The sequence below is a fragment of the Macrobrachium rosenbergii genome, chromosome 56 (genome assembly GCF_040412425.1).
Source record: "Macrobrachium rosenbergii isolate ZJJX-2024 chromosome 56, ASM4041242v1, whole genome shotgun sequence".
Taxonomy (NCBI): domain Eukaryota; kingdom Metazoa; phylum Arthropoda; class Malacostraca; order Decapoda; family Palaemonidae; genus Macrobrachium; species Macrobrachium rosenbergii.
In genome coordinates, this window is record NC_089796.1 from 42,531,809 (window position 1) to 42,557,898 (window position 26,090).

General features: G+C 38.0%; 1 protein-coding gene across 50 annotated transcripts in view; it reads right to left on the reverse strand.

The window, feature by feature from the left end:
* Window positions 1–26,090, reverse strand: part of LOC136836475 (ensconsin-like) — a 652,260-nt gene that overhangs the window by 161,919 nt on the left and 464,251 nt on the right. For 22 of the 50 annotated variants that reach the window (XM_067100793.1, XM_067100798.1, XM_067100781.1 and 19 more), the window contains one exon: window positions 16,325–16,417. The exons of 12 other annotated variants lie outside the window; for them this stretch is intronic. In XM_067100793.1, coding sequence (XP_066956894.1) covers window positions 16,325–16,417 — 93 coding nt within the window. Of the gene's footprint in view, window positions 1–16,324; window positions 16,418–17,751; window positions 17,914–26,090 lie in introns of all 50 variants that reach the window. 16 more of the 50 variants (XM_067100771.1, XM_067100761.1, XM_067100772.1 and 13 more) reach the window with 1 other exon arrangement.

Below are 26,090 nucleotides of genomic sequence, written 5' to 3' on the forward strand. Positions count from 1 at the left end.
ATAAAACTTTATGTAACGACTAATATAAAGCGGTGCAAATATTACGACAACGAGACGAAAGAATTTCTGAGATGTTCGCCAAGTTACCAGCAAGAGACGTAAGGAAAATGTTTTTTTCAAAAGTTCACCATAAATCGAAATATTGTGCTAGAGACTTCCAATTTATTGCAAAATGAAGTTAAACGATTGAATATTACTAGAATGTAAGAGTTTTAGCTTACAATTGCAAAATGAAGTTAAACGATTGAATATTACTAGAATGTAAGAGTTTTAGCTTACAATTGCGTTTTTTGACCATTTCGGTCGAGTTAAAGTTGACCGAAGGTTGAAATTTTGGCAGTTATCGTGATTTATGTGAAAATATTTCAAAACTGATAAAAGCTACAACCATGAGCTATTTTCTGTTGTATTCTACATGAAATTGCACACATTTTCATATATAAAAGTTTATGTAATGACTAATGTAAAACGATGCAAACATTACGACAACATGACGAAAGAATTTCTGAGATGTTCAGCCGAGTTACCGCGCGCAGACGTAAGGAAAAAATTTTTTTTTTTTTTCAGAAATTCACCATAAATCGAAATATTGTGCTAGAGACTTCCAGTTTGTTGCAAAATGAAGGTACATGATTGATTATTACTAGAATGTAAGCGTTTTAGCTTATAATTGCATTTTTTACCATTTTGGTCGAAAGTTAAAGTTGACGAAGGTTGAAATTTTGGCAGTTATCGTGATTTATATGAAAATATTTCAAAACTGATAAAAGCTACAACCATGAGTTATTTTCTGTTGTATTCTACATGAAATTGCGCACATTTCCATATATAAAACTTTATGTAACGACTAATATAAAACAGTGCAAACATTACGACGTGATGAAAGAATTTCTGGCGTGGGCGTAAGGAAAAGTTTTTTCAAAATTCACCATAAATCGAAATATTGTGCTAGAGACTTCCAATTGGTTACAAAATGAAGGTAAATGATTGAATATTACTAGATCGTAAGAGTTTTAGCTTAAAATTGCATTTTTACTATTTTGGTCGAGTCAAAGTTGACCAAGGTTGAAATTTTGGCAATTATCGTGGTTTATATGAAAATATTTCCAAACTGATAAAAGCTACAACCATGGGTTGTATTTTTGCTGTATGTTACATGAAATTACGCACATTTTCATATATAAAACTTTATGTAACGGCTAATATAGAACAGTGCAAAAATTACGACAAAATGACGAAAGAATTTATGAAATTTTCGGCTGAGTTACCGCCCGTGCGTAAGAAAAAAGTTTTTTAAAAAATTCACCATAAATCGAAATATTGTGCTAGAGACTTCCAATTTGTTGCAAAATAAAGGTACATGATTGAATATTACTAGAATGTAAGAGTTTTAGCTTACAATTGTGTTTTTCGACCATTTCAGTCGAGTCAAAGTTGACAGAAGGTTGAAATTTTTTGTAGTCAACGTACGGTACGTCCACTCGGCACCCAACAGACAATTTTAGTCGACGTATGATACGTCCAATAAGCGTTTAAGGGTTAATGTACTGAATGACTAAAGAGATGTGTTGATGACATGTTTACATTGATCAAAATGGTTATTAGTGTACCCATATGACCAGAAGAGCATGAATTGTGTGCAATACAATCATCCTATAGACTTTCAAAAGAGAGGAATAAAATACTGTACAAATGTAATGGTGTGGCAATGAGAATGTCAATAATTATCCAAGATTAAATATCATTACTCAGGAGTTTGAATATCACTCCTCTAATGAACATACCCGCTTGTTCATCAGACGGTTCATAACTGAGAAGGGGAAGGGAAAGACTGGCATTAAGTATATGTCTCCAATGCACTCTTCATTCCTTTTAAAATGAGATTACGTTTGAGTATCCCAAAAGTCTAGGGTTAGATAAACATCATTTTAAAGGATTAACAAAATTTTTTTTTCTAATAAGTTATTCCATAAAGACCACAATGCTAATGTCAAATCAACTGGCAAGTAATCCAATATTTAAAATCTATGACAGAAGGCTCTTCAAGTTTATTCATATTAACTATAGAAAACCATCACAAAAAATAAATGTCACCCTCATACAAATCATAATGATATATATTAATTTTCATAATAAAATTTATTATTACAACAAAAGAAGATCACCTGGCTGACCCAGGAGACTGTCTAGTTCACCTGTTCTCCACCAGGTGTGTTTCCTTTTTAGCTCATCAGGATTCCCCTTGACAGTCCACTAAGTTGTGGGCAGGCTGGATGGGGTCTACTTTAACAGTAGGTAAGGATCCAAATAATTAATTTGATTACAAAAATTTACATTATTTGGGATGAATCTTACCTACTGTTCAAAGTAGCTGATTCCCACATTGAGAAAAGGATGGCGGGTAGTGCAGTTAGACAAATTCTTCCTGGGTAATACTGCTCCCAGAAAATGGATTCCAGTCAGGGTGCAAGACTCTTATGTGTGTGAAGCAAAGAGCAGCCTTGGGGAGAAAACTACTTCATCTTCAGCCAGAATGAATGAAGTGGCATGATGAGACACCAGTGCCTGGGTTCAAAAGCCCAAAAAATGACAGTCAACTAAAATAAATACCTAATGATACAAAGGTACTCTCTATACTACAACAAATGTACTTTCCTGCTCCCCAGAAAACCAAGACCTGGGATTAAAAATTAAAAGAGCCTAAAAGACTGGTCTTTCTTTTGGTTCTGGAAAAGAATTTACCCGCTACTACTAACAGACTAAGGGCTTTGAACTTTTCAAATGTGATTTCTATATCTTAAGATAATGAGCAGCAAAATTACAGCTACACTTCCACTGCACAAATTCTTCAAAAAACTATATGACGAGCAACCGCTCCTACACTATGAATATTTAACTTCAATAAAGATAAGAGATCTGGATCCAGTTTTCATGTGATAGAATTATTAAAAGCCAATGCAAAATAAGACATCATGTTCTTAGAAAAGGGAGTGGTATTAAGAAGCCTATTAAGTTTTCTAACACCACAAAATGAATGATTAACTTTGCCCCTTACAGGCTTTAACCCATCTAAATAAATTTTATTTGCCCTAAGAGGACAGTGTCTAGCCTCTTCTTCATTACACATTAACAGGGTCAAATTAGGAATCCTTGCCATTCTCAGTAATATCTTAGCTTTTGCATCATTCTTAGCTCTGAATAAAGACTCAAATGATAAAATTACATCCCTTTACAAAAGCCTACCTTACTGAAGAATGCTTGCTTCTCAGTCACTCTACTCTTTTCACTGTTGCTAGAGCTAACAAAAAGGGAGTTTTCATAGTCAGAAACTTCAAAACTGATCCCAAAGGCTCAAAAGGATCTGCCATACAAACTTCAAAACTACATCTAATTTCCATGACAGAGACTGACACTGAACTCTAGAGATTTCAATCTCAAATGATCTCAACACCTCTTTATGGTCTGGATCATAAGAGATATCCAACTGCACATGATGCAAAACTGAGGAAAGCATAGGTCTATAACCTCGAATAGCAGCAACCAGAAGATTCTTACTGCATCTAAGAAAGCAAAAAACTTAATGATGTTGTCTACAGAGGTATGGGTGCTGGAAATCCCTCTAGAATTACATCAGAAGCAGTACACAAACCACTGCCTCTGATCTTAGTCTTGATTTAAGGACAGATTTCCATGATACCTTAGAAAATCTCCTCGCTTGGAGGAGACAGTTAAGAGTCTCCAAGTAGTTATGTGTAGCATGCGGAGGTTTTGGTGGAACCACATGGAATTCGCTTGTCTGAGTAGATCCTTCCTTAACTTAAGAATTCAAGGGAAATTTACTGAAGAGCTAGAAGATCCAGAAACCATTCTCTCGATGCCACCAAGCCTGAAGGTCCTGGCATGGAGAACAATATACTGGCAGTTTCTCGTTCATCGACGTCGCAATACGTCCACATTTGGCACTTCCCACACCCTCCATAACAACTGGCAGACTTGCGGATGTAAAGACCACTCTGTGGGCAGGACTTGCCCTTTCCTGCTCAATTGATCTGCCAAAACATTGTCCTTCCCTGGAATGAACTATGGAACCAAACTAAGTTCTGGGCCTCAGCCCACAGAAGTAATTTCTCTGCTATAAAAAACTGTCTCCAGCCTTGCGCCACCTGGTTCCTGATGTATCTCGCTGAAGAAGATTCTTCCATATAGCCTACATTTCAAGGTATGTGCCACTCCTTCTCTTGTGGCAACCATATCCCAGGCATCTCTAGGCTGCTCAGACATGCTCCCCAACCTATCACTGAAACATCTACAAACAAGGTGAGGTTTGGGTTCATTACTCTTAGGGATGAACCTATCATCAGTCTTTGACGATCCTTCCACCAAGCTAATGTCTCTTGAAGACTTAACGGGAATGAGACTAAATGAGAGACTAGCAGAGACTTCCTGTCCCAAGTATCTTTCAAATAAAACTAAATTTGACACATCCTGAGCCTCCATAATCTGACAGATTTTTCCAGACACATATGTCCCAACAGAGATAACCATTTTCTAACAGGAAGCTTCCACAAGAGCTGAAATTCTCCAAGAAGCAATATGAAGTTGTCTACTCATTATCTGATGGAAAAGCCTAAAGACTGTGAGTCTACCTTCGTCCACAGATAGAGAATGGACCGAGTTGGCATCACGGCAGACTTCTGAAAACTGATCATGAGGCCTGGTGACTGAGCTGGACAAAGTAACAGATCCTTGGCACTCAGAATTCCACTGAAAGAGTTGGCCAACATTGACCAGTCGCCTAAATAGAGAAGAATTCTTGCTCCTAAAATGTGACACCATCCTCCTAATTGCACAAAAAACCACCTGAATACCTAGGGCACCGTAAACGAGCCGAAACAAAGAGGCCCTGAACTGAAATACATTTCCTGCAAATACAGACTAAAGGTACTTGCACGACTGAGGTTTTATTGGAATGTGGAAATATACGTACTGCATGCCCACTGATATCATCCAGTCATTCTTCTAAATCACTGCCAGTGCCATGCTGGATGATTCCATGGAGAAACGTGACAGACGAATGAATTTGTTAAGCCTCGACATATCTAGCACAGGGCATCAACCTCCAGACACCTTTGGCACCACAAAAAGTTGGTTGTGAAACCCCAGCCAGTTTACTAACACCTACTCTATTACATTCTTCTCTAACTACAATACTGCCTCTTTTTGAAGTACCAAGTACCAAATACTTCTCAGGAGTCTCTCCAAACATGCCAGAAGACCTGCAGTTGGCCACATTCTGGAACCAGAGGGCTGCAAACTTCATTCATTCCAAATAATCCTAGCAGCTTTACAAATATCAAAGCCTGATGTGGAGCTATGAAAGGTCTTTGCAGCTGAAGACAAGTCCTGAGACATGGAGGAACAAATCATGACTGCTGGGTCCAAAGGAAGAGAAGGAGCAGGCCTTTTCAAGCCTGATTACCTGATAAAATCTCTATTTTCCTGTATGAAAAATATCCTTTAACACCTTAAAAATTCAGACTAAGAAGGTGATTCAAAGAGGAAACCAATACTGTTGCCAGCTTCTGAGTAGGAGAGACTTTAGACGAAAGATAGAAACACAATAGTTCTCTTTTCTTCAAAACCGAGTTAGTGAACGCATGAGAACGTTTGCCTGCAGTGTCCAATATAGTCTTGTCCAAGCAAATAAAAAAATCTAATGACTCCTCCCAAGAGCACGTTTCTTCAAAGGACTGAGATAAGCAAAGAAGTCAGAATCACCAACAGAACCAGGAAGACATGCGTTGCCAGACTGAAAAGAAACTGCATGGGTCAGAGTATGAGAAATCTCATTGAAACCCACTCCAATTGAAGGAGAAAGTTGGGTTTCTTCAAAGTTTTCTTCTGCCACAGGAGGAGTTGGGGTGACAGCAGCAGACTCTTATCAACAAATTTTTGACTCGATGGAATGAGAGACTGAAGGAAGAGCAGTCTGCAGTTGCTCACTGAGTTGACACAAGTCTGCTGAGCAAAAGATGAAGGGCTGCCAGGTAGCAAAGAAAATGGGAAAGGTTGGGGGGGAGAGGGGAAGAGGAACGATGGCAATACCTGACTCCTCTGCCTCTTCCAAATGTGACAACAGACTTAATAGCATTCACAGACAATGCATCCTTAGAAAGCAAAGTAGCTAGAATAGCATCTAGCCTGGAAACAATGAAAGATTCTGCAACCATGGGAGGATTGGAAAGAGACACAGTAACAGAAGAAAGAAAAGACTTGCCAATACCCGAAGAAACAGCATGTAAAGAACGAACAGGTGCATTTCAAGGAGAAAGGGGAATACCAGACAAGAATTTAGAATGAGAAGTAGACGCAGAGGAAATTGGTTTAACAATTGACTGTCAAAATAACATCGAAATTAGAACAACTACCAAAAGAGATTTTATTTTTAATAACACTCTATATCTAAGTCATCAGTCCTATTGGTGCGAACACCCTCATTAGTAGGTGCTGATGACAGAGAAGTTGAAATAGTGTGAAGATATAAATTTACCAAAACAATCTTTTGGCAAACACATTAAACGAGACAGTGCACTAAAAATGAGAGGCAAGAGACAGAGGGCACAGAACCCCATCGCCTCAAGAGCCAACCCTGTTCCCTGGCAGCAGACTTCCAAATGTCGCAGTTCTAGGCATGGGCACCAACGCCTTAACTCTTTCAGGGGAACACGAAAATGACTGCCACTATGGGAGGGGACCCAGCTTAGTTCTTTAATTTAACATAAATTCAGTCAAGTCTTTTACTGACTCTAAAGTAAGGTTTACATCCTGTTTTAACTTCTCAATACACTTTTCCTGAACCAAAAGGGAAACAGAAAGCAGAGCTAAAGAGGAAGTCTAAGAACTAGCTAAAGCATTAGCAGAGCAAAAAGCCAAGAGTAAGTGGTGATTACTACAGATGAGGGACCTGGAGAAGGGGGAGAAATGACATGTTTATAACCTGACCTATTTGGTTTGGCAATCTATCTGCTTCCCTTTTCTTCCTACATCTACCAAACTTATACATAATCCCTTTGACCAATCCCTAAATTCCTCACATCTGTTTTCTTGATGTCAATCTATACCCTGCAGCCAGCACAGTGTGTTTTTCTACCTCAAATTTCAACATCCTGATAACACAGTAATCATTCTCACAGAACCTGATGTTCCTAGCCTTGTTTCCAGTAAAAGACAGCCTAGGAAAAAAAAATATGTACAGTTTAGTGAAAGCAGCAAACAGCCAAAACCATGATAAACCAACAAGCGCCTATGCACAATAGTGGCAAGAAGAATTCTGACAAGTGCTAAAACATTTGAAATGCACCTGGTGGAGAACAGGTGAACTAGACAGTCTCCTGGGTAAGCCCGGCAATCTTCTTTTGTCTGAATGCCGACTTGCCTATTGGTGCAGAGATATAAGCTATCTTCAACAGTAGGTACAGGTATGATCCATCCCAAATAATTTTTAATAGCCTTAAAAACTACAAAACCCAAAATGAATGCTAAAAAGGAGAGACATCAGAGTTTCCAGGTGCAAGACATATGCTTCATTTGTTGTGGCATATTTCAAGATATCTTAAGACACTTTTATACTGAAATAATTATGCATAACACTATTTAATCCCTATTATAAAACTAAGGGTTCATTGCTGTTTAAGCATACAGTATATGATGTACCACACAAAATGCAGCACCATATACCATTCTGTCAACAATGCCATATGGCCATGCATTCAACTACTGTATGTCTCTACTGTCTGGTACTTCAAATCAGGTTTCAACTCAAAAATACAATAATGTTTTACACTGGAAGTATTTCCCTTGCCAATATGGGCTAAATTCATTTTATATAGAACACCAACTTGTAGGGAATTGCTAAAATTCATGTTTTGATCAAGTCTTGTGTTCTAACTTACACCACACCATGAACATATGTATGTACCAGGATTAAATACAGATATTATACCTAAAAAATTAAAAAATATATCCAGATACCAGTCAAAGTTCTGTAAACATCATCTTTGAATCAGTGTTGCATATAATCAATCATGAAGCATGGTAGTAAATAATACTGACAATACTGTATATTCACTAAAGTCTTGCACTAGACAGTATTTGTTCATGTTCTTCAAGAATTCCAAGACTGATTCCTGACTCCACAAACATTGAAAATAAAGACATTTATGTGAGAATAAATCTCTTATAATGACTTTTTTATGTGTACCATCTAAAATAGAGGCTTGATTGGGATACTGGGCAAGTAATGATGTCATGATGTACTCACAGCCATTTGCAATACATTCCTAGCCAGATCCTACAAACTAAAATGAAGAGTAAAACCTTCAAGCTGGAACTTCATTCCTGTAAAACTTGAACCTTGGATAATTTACTCTTGATAAGCTTAGTGACCCTTCAGTCTAGCATGTTGCAATAACATTTCCATCAGTATTTGATTAGGTAATTAACCAATTTTGAGTGATGGCATTCATTTTACTGCTGTTGGTCAGGCCTATGCTAATACAGGAATTAGCAGCTGTATATGCTGAGGCATTAGTTGCCTTCCTAAACACACAGGCTTACCCAAGTTACCACACAGAAAGAGGACACCAAAAGGAGCAAGCAATATTTTAATTGTACAATAAATTACAACTGGAGTTCAAGGGTGCTCATAGGCTTATGTAATTCCAATTAATATTTTGCCTTAAAAATATATTCACAACAGACTTAAATCAGACTAAGGCCTTTCCTGAATTAATTAACTTTCCATGAGCTAGGAAAATGCCCATACAGTAAATTGGCTATCACACTAAATGAATGAAAATACACACAACAGACAATAATCAAATATCAAACTTGTGCTTATGTACTATAATCTTTTTGTGTGTATTCAAACTAGTGGCCTTTCGATACAAATATGCTTAACATCTGAGATGAATCCTAGCAATATGGCAATTCTGATTGATGTATATTTATTATATGACAGCTTTCAGGCGATACACAAGTCTGGTAATCAAAAGCATGTATTGTACTGTTGTTCTTATCAATATCTAAAAGGGCTATATGATACATACACATGTTCAGAGTCTTCTCATGCCACTGTACCTTCAGTGGTGTGTGCTTTATTGCAATGGCTATTTATGTAACAAAGTATATAAACTTTAGCACACTTCATCCTAATTAAAATTCTGAAGCAAATGGTTCTAATACTAGCAACATTCCAAGAAATTTGGGATCACTAAAATGAAACAATGGAAATACACATTCTGTGTTTGGCTGAAATCCAGGCACAACCATCTGAGGAAATGCTTTTAAGAGCAATATGTGTAAATAATTAATTCATATGTTTCCTGTAACATACCTTTACTTCGTATTAAATTAAACTATATTTTCACTTCAATGTCACATCTTTTTGTACACAATGAACATTTCTGAAAGATTAATTTCCATATATATATAACTTCTTAGATTGACATCAGTCTAATGTCATCTTATGGGAAACTGCTATTTACCTTAGAAACTGTATGCAGACCACATAGTACTTAAATATGCTACCACATAAATATACAGTATAATATTCATACACTGCAACATATTTTCATAAAATATTTGTACTGGACTACACGGGTACAAGGAAAAGCTAGATCACATTGGTCATATCCCCATTTCTATGCACATGGCAAAGTGCATGGTATTCAGATTTTCAATCTTATGTTCCAGCATCTTGTTTTACCAACGGTCCTGCAAGCAAGCTTTGGGTTGGAATTAAAATGTAATGTATAGTATAGCCCAAATTTGCACTTCGACTCTAGTCTTACTAATGCAGTCAACAACTAATGACTGTGAACACACCACTGACTTGGAAGCAGCCAAATATATATTATGCAGTAAAACAAAATCCCCATAACCAGGCCTGTAATTTTGCGTAATGTACAAGACAACAGGAAAAGTAACATTAGGAGAAAATAAAATCAAGCTGTTTTTATATATCATGAATGAAATAAATCACAACCACAGCTATTTTACTTCTTATATCAGACTTCTTTTAAACAGTTTTTAAAATGGATCAGAGTTTAAACTTTTAGGATAAAACCATTAAATCACCTTGGATATTTGAAGGTATTCAATAATCAGAAGATGTTTAAATCACCTTGGATATTTGAAGGTATTTAATAATCAGATGATGTTTCACAGCTTTTATGTAACATAAAAGCCATGAATAACCGTAGGTCATATATTGACACAAAACTTTACCAATCTGCATTTGTTTATTCTTATGGTCTGTGAAACAAAATCCTTGGCTTTAACATGATTTTTTTCTACAAGCAGTCAATAAGAGAGCAATACAGAAAATTACCGGCTATCGGCAGGCTCGGTTATCAGCGATCTGGTTTTACAGCATTAGTCTAGCAACGAAAATTGGCAATTTTCGGCGCCAGTATGCACCGATTTCCGCTTATCGGCGCCGATAATTGGGTACTGGTGCTGATACATACCCAACAGAGGCTTTCATCTTCGGTTGACAGCACCAACAAGTGCTGAAAATCGCCGATTTTTGGTTATTGGCGATTGTTGCTTATCGTCACGCCGTTGGAACAGAACCCATGTCGATAACCGGGGACTGCCTATATCAAACACAGCATTTAATAAAAAAAAAAAAAAAAAAAAATCCTTGTACAGCTTTTCTTAGAAACTTGTCATTTTGGAATATTGTATGGGATGGAAGCAAGACCCAATACAGTAAACCCCCCCGTATCCACGTTCTCATGGTTTGCGGACTCACGCATTCGCGGTTTTCTCTGTGGAACATATCTAGCCCTTTTTCACGGAAAATTCGCCCATTTGCGGTATTTTTCACTGAGAAATATTCCCTAATTACTGTATTTTCATATAATTTTCAAGAATAAATACACTTTTTGTGATAAAACTATTAAAATACCCAGGTATTAAGCATTTTTACAGGGTTTTTCTTGGTTTAAGCTATCAAAATGGGCAGTTCTAAGTGTTTTTAGAGGGGTTTTATGCATTCACGGATTTGACCTATTCGCAGGGGGGTGTGGGACGCATCCCCCCGTGAATATGGGGGTTTCACTGTACGGGCAGTCCCTGGTTATTGGGGGGGGTTTCGTTTCGACAGCGTGACGATAACCGAAAATTGGCAATTTTCGGTGCTTTTTCGGCACTTATCAGCATCAATAAGCACCGAAAATTGCTGATTTTCGTTTATCGGCACCTCTGCTAGGTATGTATCAGCGCCAATATGCAATTATCGGTGCATATCCGCGCCGAAAATTGCAGATTTTTGTTGCTAAACAAGTGCCAAAATACTGGATGGCCAATAACCGGGGACTGCCTGTATAGTATTATGAAGTATTGTTTTTTAAAGGAAAATAAAATGCAATAGTATGTCCTCAACTTACGGCGCCACTGACTTATGGTGATTTGATCTTAAGGCACTTTTTCAGTACCATTAACAGTGTTTTACAGCAGAGTAACTTGATGTTGCATCAAGTTATGGTGCCGTAACCGCCACTGACGGCACTAACGCAAGAACAGCCAACAAGTTCACGGCACTGTAACTTGTTACATCAAGTTACCGCGCCGTAAGTGATAATAACGGCGAAAAATCAACTTATGGCGGAAATCAATTTACGGAGCTGGGCTGGAACGGATCCCCTGCCGTAAATCTAGGACGCACTTAATAAAAAATCTCATGCAAGAGCCAAAGTACAAAGTCATTCACACTAGAGTAGTTGGTTAGCGTACTTTCATGGTGAGAGTTCAGCATATTTTTCTCTAAATTTTTTTTTTTTTAATTAAGTGCCAGGTACTTAGTCACTCATTTACTGATTTAACCATACAGGCAGTCCTTGGTTATCGGCGGGGGTTCGGTTCTGAGGAAGTGATGATAACACAAAATCGTCGCTAACCAAAAATTGGCGATTTTCTTGCTTTTTCAGCAAACTTCGGGGCTTATCAGCGACAAAAAATGCCGATTTTCAGTTATCGGCACCTCTGTTAGGTATGTATCAGCTCCAATACCCATTTATCGGCGCCGATAATTGGAGATCGGTGATTTTCGGCACCGAAAATTGCCGATTTTCGTTACTAGACAAGCGCTGTAAGACCGGATCACCGTTAACCGAGCCCGCCGTTAACCAGGGACTGCCTGTACTTTGTTTTATTTGTAACATCTCAGTTTCAAAACATTTTTATCACACATAGACACTTAAATGAACTTGACTTTATTCATATTATCTCATTGCTTCGTGACATTCTTATCACATTTTGACATGTAACTGAACTTGATTTTATTCATATATCATTGCTTCACAACATTATTAATCATATATATGGATGTCATATTCTGAAGAAGCTTTATTGTTAAAACACACTTGATAATAACAATAATAATAAATCAATGTATGATGGATGTGTTAAAGAATTCTGCAGAATAACAAGACCTTCAAAAAGTACAGTTTATGAGATTTACAGGCTAAGCTGACAACTACTGTAATGCATTTGCTTTTCAAATACATACTCTTGTTTCTTTCTTCAGAAAGAAAAGAATTAATGCAGAGTAATAAATCCATAACTATACGTTTGCTGTGTAGACAGTTCCACAGGATGTATGAAATTTTCTGATGATTAAAGAGCTACCCAGTTTAAGGAGCATTCTTGGTGGCCTTGGCGAGGTGTGGCTAGATGGGTTATTTTGGAAACTCTTTTGACTAACATCTATAACAAGCTCACCCAAAATTATTTTCTCTGATTATACATCAACGGTTGATTTAGTCTAGTTTAACAAATGGCTTATCTCCATTGACAAGGGGAATTTAATTAATCAGAATCTCTTCAACTGTTCTGTCTATTAAAATTGTTGATTTTATATATCAATGTACAATAATGATTCTGAAGTCAACACTATAGTCAGCATCCATACAAAATACTGCAGTGGCACTGTTTCTCTGTCTTGAAATGTACAACTTTTCTACGTTTGGAGATAAGTTTTTACACTCATGCTTGATTCTTCCCAATTTGAAAAATTACAATTTTTATATTTTACAAAAACATCATGAGTAGCATCATCAACAAAATTTTAGATTTTTAAAATTTTATTATATTTTAAGTTACTCAAAATGGTATTCTAAACACCCATCAAAGTAAGTAATGTAAAAAAAAAAAAAGGTTAAAATTTGAAAAATGATTCAACTCCAGGATCAATGGAAAAAAAAAAAAGTAATTTGCTTTTCATGAGAAAACCTGGTAGAGTTTAAATAAAACATATTTCCCAATGTAGAAAAGCTGTAAGTTTTTATCACAGAAACAATTCCACTGCAACACACTGTAAGATTAATGGCCACGGTAAGGACTTCAACAACTTGAGGCTTATTTAAAAATGCAGAATAGTTGTAGGGGTTCTGATTAATTCTATTTCCATAGTCAGTGGAAATAAACCACCCACTAGCTAGAACATGTCACCAATGGATGTCATCACAGGAAATTATTTATTATGGATGCCAATTGTGAGAGATTTCCTGAAATGGCCTATCCTGCCATACCTCCTTGCTAAGCCCACCCAAATAACCACTGCTGCTGTCACTGTAGATAATCTTCACTACATGTAAGTAATTATTCCATTCTCTTTGAAAAAAGCAACCTGGAATTTCTGAACAGAAAAATCTGTTGTAATGGCTACTATTATACCTCAAGTACTGGACTTTTAATGAAGCTTGAAACGGATTTAATGTCACAGCCATAAACCTCTTATTTTACTTATACATTAGCTCTTGAGAAAGAGATTGGCTAACAGAGGGGAAGGGGAGATATACAACATTCTTTCAGCTAGGTATCTACTACTAAAGGGAGGAAGTAACTCTAATCATAAAATTGTGTTCTAGGCCAAGGGGAATGGACCATTGTAACAGGTGCAACTAGTGGGGTTAGAAGAAGAATAGTGAAGTCTAAACAAAAGATTTTGTTTAACAGACATGGAAATTATTTAAAAACCTATGTACTGTACAAACAATTTGTTATAATTCACTAAGAGACAGTACATGTAATGGCTTTCCAGCAGTCTAGCCAATTACAGATCTAAAACAACTGGCTATAAGACCCTTAAAAGTTTTACAGGTATTCCTGGGCTCTAATCACCTTGGATACATACCAACTGTGGTAAAATATGTCAACTGAGAGTATCCATGATGAAATATGTTATAATTCGATGAGTTTCCATGAACCTGAATCTTCCATATCAAATTCACTGCCTCCAAAGGTTGCACGCCTGCCACAGTGAACTTGGGAATCTTCAGTGCACTTTATTATAAATTTTTTTTTATAAATTATCACAAAAGTACTGACATACCCTACTTGGGATGTTTAAAACTATCATGTGATGAGTATAGCATAAAGGATGGGTCACAGCATTCACAAGTACAACTAGTAAGTTGCTACAGCACCCAGGATGTCATCTCTGAAGCTCTTGAATTCACTACTAACCACACAAAGACAAAATGACAATTTTCCTCCTCACCTATTGATGAAGGAGAGCAGCTACTACATTCAACACCAGCATCAATACCTTTGCTTTCATGTCCTTTAGAATTCTGCTCCAAAATGAATCCAAGTCAAATGACTAACACACATTACTGGAATCTTTAGAGAGTGGGATACTTAGCACAGGTCTGTTGCACTTGATCACAGGGAAACTACTTACTACCCTTCTTAGTCTTGCATGTCAAATTTGTAATTCTAGACCAAGATTAGCGCTTACTACACTTCCTAATGCACACAAACCTGACCTAAGGTGTAACACAGACTTTTAAAGAAGAAACTTTGCACCTCCTAATTTTTCTTGAATTGGCTAATATAAAAGAAACACATATAGATATCATATAAAAAGCAAATGAAAACACATGCAGACATCACATAACAAACTAAGGAGTGAGGTTATACCACTGACTGCAAACATCTGTTCACTGGCAAAGCATGGTAAAAGAAACTTATGAATATGTAATGAGTAAAGAGCTCTTCCTAACAATGAGGATACTGTTTAAAAAAAAAGGTCATCATTCTTCAATACAGGTTCTCTGCAAACTAGTAACACTGTAAAAGCTAACAGATGTGAAATGGGAATTTTGTTCATTGTATGAAAACATTTATCAGTAAAAATTGTTGTTAAACTTTTATTTGAGCCTTCAATAAACATTTTATTTACCATGCAAAAAAACTGATGCTGTTAATGAAAATGTATAGTTTAACTCAAATATAAGTTGGGAGATGAAAGTTTGTTTTATACTACATAAAGTTATGGCCATAAAAACCAAAATGTGTCAAGGGGATCCTGGAATAAGTCTTTAAATGCTGTAATTACTCGGCCAATGGGTGCATGCCATAAAAACCAAAATGTGTCAAGGGGATCCTGGAATAAGTCTTTAAATGCTGTAATTACTCGGCCAATGGGTGCATTTCATATGTAAAATTCCATGGTTTTAGTAAAGCTTTAGTTTACAGTACTACTAAAGACCTACTTTATAGTCAAAAGAACTGTGGTAATCTGACAAGAATTGTGAAAGCTAAGAAACCCTTCTCAAATTTTAATGTTCTAAGAAAAATCAGGCAACATATTTTCCTGCCTGTAATTTTATAATCTAAGACTTGTAAGATGTTCACAAATGGGAACAATCCAAATAATGATTTTGTAAATCACAGAAGTAAATTTGAATGAAATACACCTTGTGTTTAATTACATTCCCAAATATGCTGCAATCTTTCTAACAATGTGTAATGTTCTACAAATACAATATCTTAAGTATATATAAGCCAGATGTAAGTGATACAAACTGAGAATGTAAATAACAAACAATAATCTTTTACAAAGATAAGGTAACTATTTAAAAGCCTTTTCTAAGTGGAAAAAATCTCCAGTTAATTAACAGGCATTACTCCTCATTCAGCAAATGATATAATAATGCAAAACATACAAAGAAAACACTATTTGGGAACCAATCCTGCACAATATAACCCTAAATCCAGAAGTGTCATCTCAATCTAAGAGGATAAATTACTTCAATACTGTACTGCATTAATTGGATTCTTTAATCTTATTAAACTATATTACAATGATTCAAAATTATAACTTCATTCATTTAGTAAATCTACAAATACAGGTAGAAAACCACACAACATCTGTTGACAGGTCACTAACATAAACATACTGCAACAGGTTACCATGAACAGTACCAGACGTTATGAGCACGAAAAATAATGTTAGTTCTTAGTATGACAATACCTTTTCCAAAAAACAGGTCATTAGGGCCATCTAATGAAGCTCTTTGTTGTTTAGGTGGTGGTGTGTTATCTCCTTGTGCAAACCAATAAGCATCTGAGGAAGATACAAGTTAAGAAGCATAAGCCCCAGCAACCACTTCTTTCAAGTCACTCTATTTTTCTCTACTGGAAAAAGACACTTTTGAGATTATCTGGAAAGTCTGAGTTACCCGTCACCTGGGAAGCAGTAACAATGTCCCTCAAAACAACTTGTTTACCAACAGTGTCAGTAAGCAGCAGCAGCAGCATAACATGATAGACGAAGTCTCCTTCAAGCTCCAAGGATCAACAAATCTGGTGACTACAAATACAGTAGGGGAGATGAATACAATAACTAAAGATAAAAAAGAAAAATTATGGGATTGCATAACAAAAGTAAAAAGCAAATAAAATACTGTAACAGCATGATAATAATACTGTGATACACTGGTGCACTGAAATAGTAAAAAAATTTAAGAGATTAGAAGGGTGCTCTACAGCATGACTCACGGGGGGAAATGCACATATTTATGCTATAAAAATCAGAATAGAAAATACTTCTAATGAAAGCAATACTGTACCTATTTAAGAGTTAGTACAGTTCTAGCTCCTGTTCAGCAAAAATACATTTCTTAACAACAACTTATACACAATGTAACACTAATAAAACCATATGCTTTTATCTTCAAGATTGTTAATATACCATGGGCTACCTCTCTTTCTAAATACAACACAAATTATGCAAATTGCTACAAAAATAAGGATATGAAAAACTAAAAGCTATGAGATACAAGAAAAAAAAAAAAAAAAAACTCAAGACATTTACAATTTCACCAAATGTTTTTCCCCACTTCCAAACAAAGTTTGATGATTTTCTATTACTAGCATAATAAATTGGTTTTAGTTTTATCAACTTCTAGCCAAGACAAGCCATGGGGATAAGAAATGAAATAACATACAGTAGTTAATGAACTGTTTGTGGGAAAATTCATCATACAAATACACACGAAAAATGTTTGAAGTGAAAACTACTAGTGTACAAGTCTAGTCTAATGATGTCTCATCTAAACTCATGTTTCTTTTAAAAGCATCACTTATATGGTTATTTTCATCCATCAAAAGATGTAATAAAAAATCAAACCACAAAGAAAACTATATGGTAACTTCCTAGAGCCTCAGACATTTTGTAGTCCAGGAAACAATCACACAAAACCTTCTAGCTACTATAATACAGAACCTCTCTCACGAGTGGTTACCAAAAGCAACTAGTAAATGGTTTTACTAAGTACCATTGTTGCACTGCCACACTTTCTTTCTAATAAAACAAACCAGGTTATAAAGATTATTAGAGAACACTATATGCCAGAATGCCAAAACACTGCAATGAACAATGAACACATAGCTTTATACCTGGATCGGGGATACTATTCAAGGAATTGCGTGATGGTGGTAATGGTGGTAGCCCTGGACAGGCATCACCTCTTCCCAATACCAATTTGGCCCTGCCACCCTTGGCAGATGGCACACTTTCACCAATATCGATGTCACTCATCACCAACGAAAAAGTTGCTCCTAAATCCAAAGCAATGAACAAAAATGTTGAATACAAAATGGTAATAATGTTTTATTGGAAAGTCAGTATTACAGACTTCCTTTGTAATACAGTATAATATAAATATCAGAAGAGACTTCATAAAAGTTACCATCATGAAGCTTTTATCTCCAGAAAGTCTTAATGCTGAACAGTATACCAGGTAAAATACCCATGCCATCAAAAAGGACAGCTAAAGTAAATAATTATGTGTCTGCATCTTATATTATATTGTGCTTTCTGAATGCAGTACTTATAATGGGCAAATAACATAATGGTAGACGTGATACTTTGACTACGGTCCATGCTATAAATGAATTAAAGTACAGATACTACTATAGTACTGTAAATGAAATCAGTATCTAATAAAAACCTACAGGAACATGTTTTACTGGGCAATGGCTGGTGTAAATAGCAGTAAACTATACATATTATTGATTAGGTAATTTATCAAAGTTTTGTATGCAGTGCAGATATACATACCAATTACTTTATTTTTTACAATTTGGAAATTGTATTTTTATCTAGATCTTTTAGTTTGAGATTTGGCTTTTATGAAAATGCTGCAGTATACTGAAACTACTAGCTTAAAGTAACACCTAAATGGTACCCTACCAAGAAGACTACCTTTACTTAAAACTTTCTACGAAATGTTCCTAAACTGTAGTTCCCCACAGAAAATAAAAAATTTTTCAACTTGCTTTGCATTTTATTCACACAACAGGCATAAGCAGCATTGAAATTTATATCAGTGGCATTGTATCGTAGAATTTATATGGTACAAAACAAACTTACGTCCCTAATACCTAATTTTTTTCAAAAAATTTGTTAAGGCTGGTACTGATATTTTTAGAGTAATACATAAGTATCATCTTGTTACATTTTGTTACTCTGGTTTTTATACATTAAAATGCATTATAACTCTTCCACTTTAAAATCATACCAAAATCATTACCCTAGGGTGAAATCCAACTTTAAATTAGCTGATCAATGAAAAATGACAAATTTTTAAAATAATTTATATTTTTCCTAACAGACAAATCTGAGGTCTTTACATATGGTGGATAACTTTCAGCTACTGATGGTAGGGGCGGAAGTACCGCCAACCAAATCACTGCGCACTCAAATCTACACAATTTACCTTGTGGCCCAGGTAAGAGAATGATGGGTGGTAAGAGATGGGGCCCTTTATGTAAAGACCTCAGGTTTGTATGTTAGGAAAAATACAAATTATTTTACAGATTTGTCATTTGTTCCTACACGAATACAAACCCTCGGTCTTTACATATGGGAGACTTACTTCTGGAGGGAGGATTCTGAGTAAATCTCTGAAATGACTGGTAGTTTGGCTCACCTGGGTACTCTCTTCCTGTTCATGAAAGAGCAAAGGAAGGAGACCATACCTCTGATCTATTGAACAGGAGAGATGTTCAATTGTCAGACTTCTAGGCATTTTGAATCAAAGGAATGTAATATTCTTGACTCAAAAAGGTTTGGATGAACTTACAGTATCGGAGACCATAAAGCTAAGAATAACCAATGGCTTGCTCATAGTTCCTCTCTCCCCTTGCTAGAGAGAAGGAAGGATTTGCATCTACTTATCTAAACAGATCTAGATTATAAATAGGATACTCAATCATTTATCACCTGCATGCACGCCAGTCCAGCACGTAAAGGTTCATTCACTGTTCCTCTGTCCACTGGAGGAGGAAGGAAGACAGGAGGAAGGGAGGCCAGTCCCCCACACACACGCACCCCTTTTCCTTGCAGTCACACATTTAGGAGAATGCAACCTGTCCCTCAAGAGCTGGGTGAACTACATGACTTGTTGAGCATCCACCATAGGACCCAAGGAAAAGGAGTCCAACGACTTATGAGCAACATCCCAAGGAAAAGGAGATGAATGTGATCTGCACAATTACACTCCACCCTAGCACTCGACCATCAGGTTCTTCCTGAATGAGATGAACAGACTGATGACCCTGGATTCGAAAGATCTGGCTCGGAGCGTACTGATGTCCACCAGGAAGTTGCAGGGTAGGCTCATTTGATCAACTTACTAGACTGACAAATGATAATTTGGATATATACCGTTTCTCAGGCAACTCAAAGCTAACGAACGAATCATTGGCATCAGGTTGAAAGTCTAGTCTTTATGGAGGCAACATAAACGTCATACTGTCATTGGCATCACAGGACCATAGAAGGTGAATGACCAATCTCACTGATCACCTCTGGAACATGTTGAATGATGAAAGGTGTAAGCATATAGATGTAAATGGATACCAAAGATGTCTTACTTATTCAAAGGAGTGAGAAGGCAGCTCAGAACAGCGTCAACTTCAGGAAGTCAAGAAAAGAAAGACTATGATCAAGCTTCTTCAGAGGTTGTATGAATTTCCGAAGTCAAGGTGCCAAGATCAACAGTCCTTATCTCCTGACTTCAGTGAATAATTGTTGTAATTACATCTAACTTGCTTGGGATGCCAGGTTGGCCACTGTACTTAATGCTCTTCTGTCTGCTCGTGTACTTGCACTGTCATAGAGTAGATGAAAGGACACTAGGACCTTTTGGTGACCATGGCACTACCGTGGTGTGCTATCACACTGAGGAGTGTCTATCTTGGATCTTGAGACCCTTGAAAGTCTAACAAGGACTGCGTTTAAGTTCCAAGAAAGGAAGCATAGATGCCTGCCACCTGGTCAACGTTCCGAAGAATGAAAAATCTTTGGAAGAGGATAGTGTAACTATGGCACTACCTTGGTGTCGTTGCTATCAGAGGAGTGCCTATTCGGACACAGAGGCGCCTGAAACTGCCTTAAGATCCACACAATATTCCCTCCTCGGGTTGTGGATCAAGTGGTAATTGAATCAGTAGCAGCTACTGCTTACATCTCCTACTCCTGTAATGTAGCTACATCAAGTCAAAAGAAATGGAGATGTTATTGATCACCCAACGAACCAGGCAAAACAACTGGAAGTTGTAAGCCCAAGGCTTGAATCATGGATGTGACAGATGTCATTTATCCAAATACTGACTACAGTAGTTTCATCGTCTCTGACCATGGATGAAAAAGACATATCCTAGACGTCAACAGAATCTGGTGCTCCAAGGGGTCACCTATCCAAGTACCGACCTGACCAATCATTGCTAACTTCGCTGATCGGATGAGAAGTGATATTTTCAATGTGGCACAGTCGATGGCTGATATGCCCATGGTCTGTAGAGACAAAGCCGAATAGTAACATCTTCGGAGTGTCGAGATTGAAGGAGTAAATTGAACGTCTTCCTAGATCGAACCATTCTTTGAAACATCGAGGCATCAAGAATAATAGTCCCTAACACTCCCTTAGTGACCGAACTTGTCTGTCATACAGTCAGCCTCCTGCAATGTGTCTGGTTGACTCCTGTGCTGAGTGTGCTACTGCAAACTTGTACACCTGAACCATTGATGGAATGCGCACCGTCAATAGAGATGATAAGACACAGTCCACACAACCCCTCTTGTTGACTAAGGGACTACCATGGTACCATTCCTTAACAACACTACGGAAAGCCTATCCTCAGATCCTGAGGCTTGGAAAGGTCAAAGGTCCAGGTTATTGAGGTGCAGATTAGGTCAGGTTAGGCTAGGCTAGGTTGGGTTAAGTACCCAACCTAGACCCTTGAAGAACAGGTAACTACACTCTGGAAGATGCCATGAAACACGACTGAGAATACTGAATCACAGGTCTGGTAAGGTTAGGCTACGCTAAGTACCCAACCAAACCTAACTCAACCTAGTCCTTTGCAAAGCAGGAGACTACCTCCTGGTTGATACCATCAGACAGAAGTTGCAGGATATTTAAACGTAGGACTGGAAAGGTTAGACTAGAACCAGTTAGGCTAGGCTAAGTTGGGTTAAGTACCCAACTCGACCTAACCTCTTCAAGGCATGACGTATCTCTGGAGGAAGTATGTACATAACCCCAAGTGGACATCAGCCGTCTTACCATTAGGTTAAGTCCTCTCACCTCTCCGAGAGTGGATGGGAAGGAATGGGGAGCAGTTGTCTCACCATTAGGTTAAGTCCTCTCACCTCTCTGAGAGAGGATGGAGAGGAATGGAGAGATCTTGTCAAAGACTAGGACCCCCCTTCCCACCTTCAAGAATTAATCTTCATCCTTGTGCTAAGAAGAGTATATCAGAAGAGAACACTGGGGTTGCTGCACCAAGGAGTAGGCCTGATCCATACACCTGCAGAGTTAGAAAATAATTCCGATCGCACCAGGAAAAACATTGCACAATCAGAACTGACTGACTACTGTTTCGAAGCGTAGGACTGTATGGTTCTACATAACTTCACTGTAAACGAGACCAACCTGTAGTCAAAAACGAATCAGGGATCTGAAGAAATCCATGCTGACAAACTGTAACTACCTTGGCTCATGGAGCAGAAGGTTAATATTGGAGTAGAAACACTCAAGAGTCAAGGTCTGAATGTGAAGGATGAAACAGATTTCTTCCTACCTGAAAAATGTTGAAGTCTCTGGCTGAATACAACAGAAAGACATTCAATTCCCCCATGATGGCCGTATGGGTCTGATAGAACGAATTCATTCGATTGTGAAAAAGACCCCGTTAATTTACGTTATAAAGGATATAAAAGTTGGCAGAACGACCCCGTTCGCTCATATGGTAACGTTTGTTGGCCATTAGCCGATGATCAAATGAAAAACATGTACATGATCGAAAGGCACTACACAGACATGCTGTTTATGCACTTGTATGTGGGTTGTCGCTGCCTCTCCATCCTTCTGTTTTGCACTCTCTTAGGAGAAACTGCAACCACCGCTCGAATTCAGGCAGCCCCGAATGAGACTCGCACAGCCGTGGTCGAGGCTCCCAAGGCCATGGACAACATTCACATGGCTGTGGATGTGATTTGGAGCCATTCTAGATGTCCACAAAAGATCTATCAAGGAGAACAAGAATGTGAGAGATGACGAGACATTGAGGAGTAAGGTTGAATGGCCGACTGGACTGAACTAAGAGCACGTACGTCTGTGGCCTTGCAGAATCTCTCACGTCTGTCATAGGAATGTGGGACCCAGAAGGAAACAGTTGAACTTCTGAAGCCTTCAATACCATGGATTTCTTAACAGGAGCCTTGTCATCACAGCTCGAGCGAAAGACTCCGCAGAAAGAGCAGGAGCAGAAGACGTCATCTCATAGCCATCAGTTGCCGCAGTACAGGTTCTTGGGTTGGGAGCAGGGAGGGCCGTTGTATTGCAAACTGACATGGCAGCTGAGGTGGGAGCGTGAGAAGAAGACACCAGGGTTGATCTGAGATGACGTGTCAGAAGGTTTGACGAGAGGACTCGTTGGAAGGTCTGAAGAGATGCGAGTCACCTCTGGAACTTTCTTCTGCTTCATCCTCAAAGTCTTCTTCTTTTTCCCTGCGCAATCTTCACCCATTAAACACTGGAGGATTAAGGACTTTGTTGCTGATTCTTTGTCTTACTATAGCAGCCGTCCTTCCAATTGCGAATGTCATTCTCTTGTAATGCCCTTCCATCTGTGGTCACAGATGTCGCTCTCCTGCAGATGGACGCAGACTTCCTTCCATCCGTGGCTGTTGCTCCTCTGCCACCAGACACAGGATGACGACACTGCTGTAGAATTTCCAATCACCGATCCCTGCTTGGGGTGAAATACTGAAGGCAAGAAGCGGTTGGATGTGACACCCTCTCATTAGTGAGACAGCTACAAGCTGAAGGGGGAGAACCACGGCCGTGGTCCGAGGAAGGCGGAGAAGAAAGGGGCATCAGAAGACCGAGTGCCGAAGTAGACACCACTGAGGAAGGGGCTCCAAGATCTGTGAAGGATACACTGCTGACAAAGAGGGAGAAAGAGCCACCACCAAGGAAGAGGTTTGAAGAGGAGAACGGGATAGTTGTTGCAGCAGCCAACTCAAAACACTGGTTAGGGTACACCAAAAACTGAAGTGGCAACACCGAAGGTTGGTACCCCTGGAAGGCCTAGAGAAGCTCAGATGCCATCTAACTTCTGAGCCTACGATCCTGAAATAGAGGGCAGGGGTACCCAGAGTAAATATCTCCTGATCCAAAACTTCCAATGTTGAAGATATGGAAGAACAGGAAGGGGAAAATCTTACATGGAAGAAGAAGCAAATGGAGGAAGAATGCAAGAAGGAACCACAAGGAGACCGAGAAGCGGCTGTTGAAAGAAGAGAAAACCCCCTTCCAAGGTGGCATTCTCCCCCTCCCCCGATACTTCCCCCTGGCAAAAAACCTCTGCTGCTCAGGAGGCCAAGAGCAACATTCAGAGAGGGGATGGGAGTGAGCCTTCAACTCACCCCCGCCTCCCACAGGGCAAGAAACGACAGCAACCATAGACAGGAATTCCCACTGGTCCTGGAGAGCAAGTCGGGACCAAACTTGCTGTCCAAGATATTGCGACATCAACATCCGTGTTTAGGGAGAGGGGGGGAAAACTTGCTAGGTTTAAGCAAGCAGTCTTCATACGAACTGCATACAAAACCCTCGCCTGGAAACGCGAAAAACCTGCCTTTGTCTCAATCCTCTTGATCTACACATCTGAAATACTAATACATTACAACATTCCAAGAAATCGTGCAGTGGAAAATAAAAAACACTGTTTGTTCATGAAAACCAAAAACACAAAAACACCAAGGAGATAGGTGTTGGGTTTGCATAAATACAAAAGGCAACACCAAAAAGTAAGTAAAATTGATATACGAGAATGGCTCCAAAACTTATGCAGACTTTGTAACAAGCTTAAGTGAATAAATCATTATAGAGACAGAAAAACATGTTGAAATGTTCAAATATGTCAATATACACAAAAATATAAACAAAAATACTCAAACACAGAAGAGAAAGTCAAACAGCAGGACAGAGAAAGGAACGCATGTCTATAAGAGACTGTGGCCAAAAGTAAACTTCGTAGATTTGAGTGCGCAGTGACTTGGTAGGCGGTACTTCTGCCCCTTCCATTGGTAGCTGTTAACTTGCAAAAGTTTAACAGCCTGATTTCCAGCTCACTGAAAGTTATCCCCCACATGTAAAGACCAAGGGTTTGTATTTGTGTAAGAGCAAATATCACTAATTACAATGTGATAAGTGTCAGGTGTATGCATTGAACTTTCAGTGCTGTGGACCCAAAAATCCATGAACTTTATGCTTTATACAATAGAATACTGTACCACAGGCCTGAACTTTCACTGTTATAATCTAAGTACTTGTAAACAAACTAATCTTACAAACAGTTTAAGCCCAATATAATATAAAAAGGCATTTTTGGCATCTTTAAAATTTTTCAACAGTTATTTTGTATCATTTCTAAGCTTTCTTGCATGGCTCATTTAAATATAGGACGGTTTGAAAATTGCTCGTCATTGAAAAAACTTGTGTTATTTCCCCTTCAAATTCATGGTAGTCAAAACAAAAATGTACGATATTGCAACAAATACTGAGAATCAAGGCAAGATGAGAAAGTGGAATTAACAGATTCTTTGAAAGGTGTGAAAAAATGTACTGGTAACACCACTAACACTTAAACTGAACAATCTGGATTACTTTAGCTCTTAGATTAAATGGCAGTTTTTATATACCCACAAAAAATACAACACAGAAAGCCAGGGTTATAAAAATTACTTCTTTAAAATCTGATATAATATCAAATGAAATGTGTATCTATTATGGTTTTTTCTACACGTACCAATGACAGTTCACGTTATGAAGTCAACACTTAGACTTTCTATCATCAAGCCTAGGGCCAGCCCCTCTCACAACTGACTCCTGTATAAATATGTGGAGATTCAGGATGGTTTATAAGGACCTTGGCTCTGGAATTGCCATCAGACTTTCATGGTATGGGTACGCTACTAATAAAAGCTCAGAAGAAAATGATACACATTATTGAAAAAGAACAGCATAATCTTTAATTTGTCTAAGTCTGATTATGACAAATTTTATTAGAAAAAATCAGTAGCCATCATGAACCCAAATACTATAGTACCACCGCTTCTCTGCAGGTCAGGTATTCCAGTGATGAAAGCAGAGTCTTCAAATCAATAACGTTGTCAGACTGTATTAAATGCATGCCATTAGACTCCTAGTTTTTAGCATGAT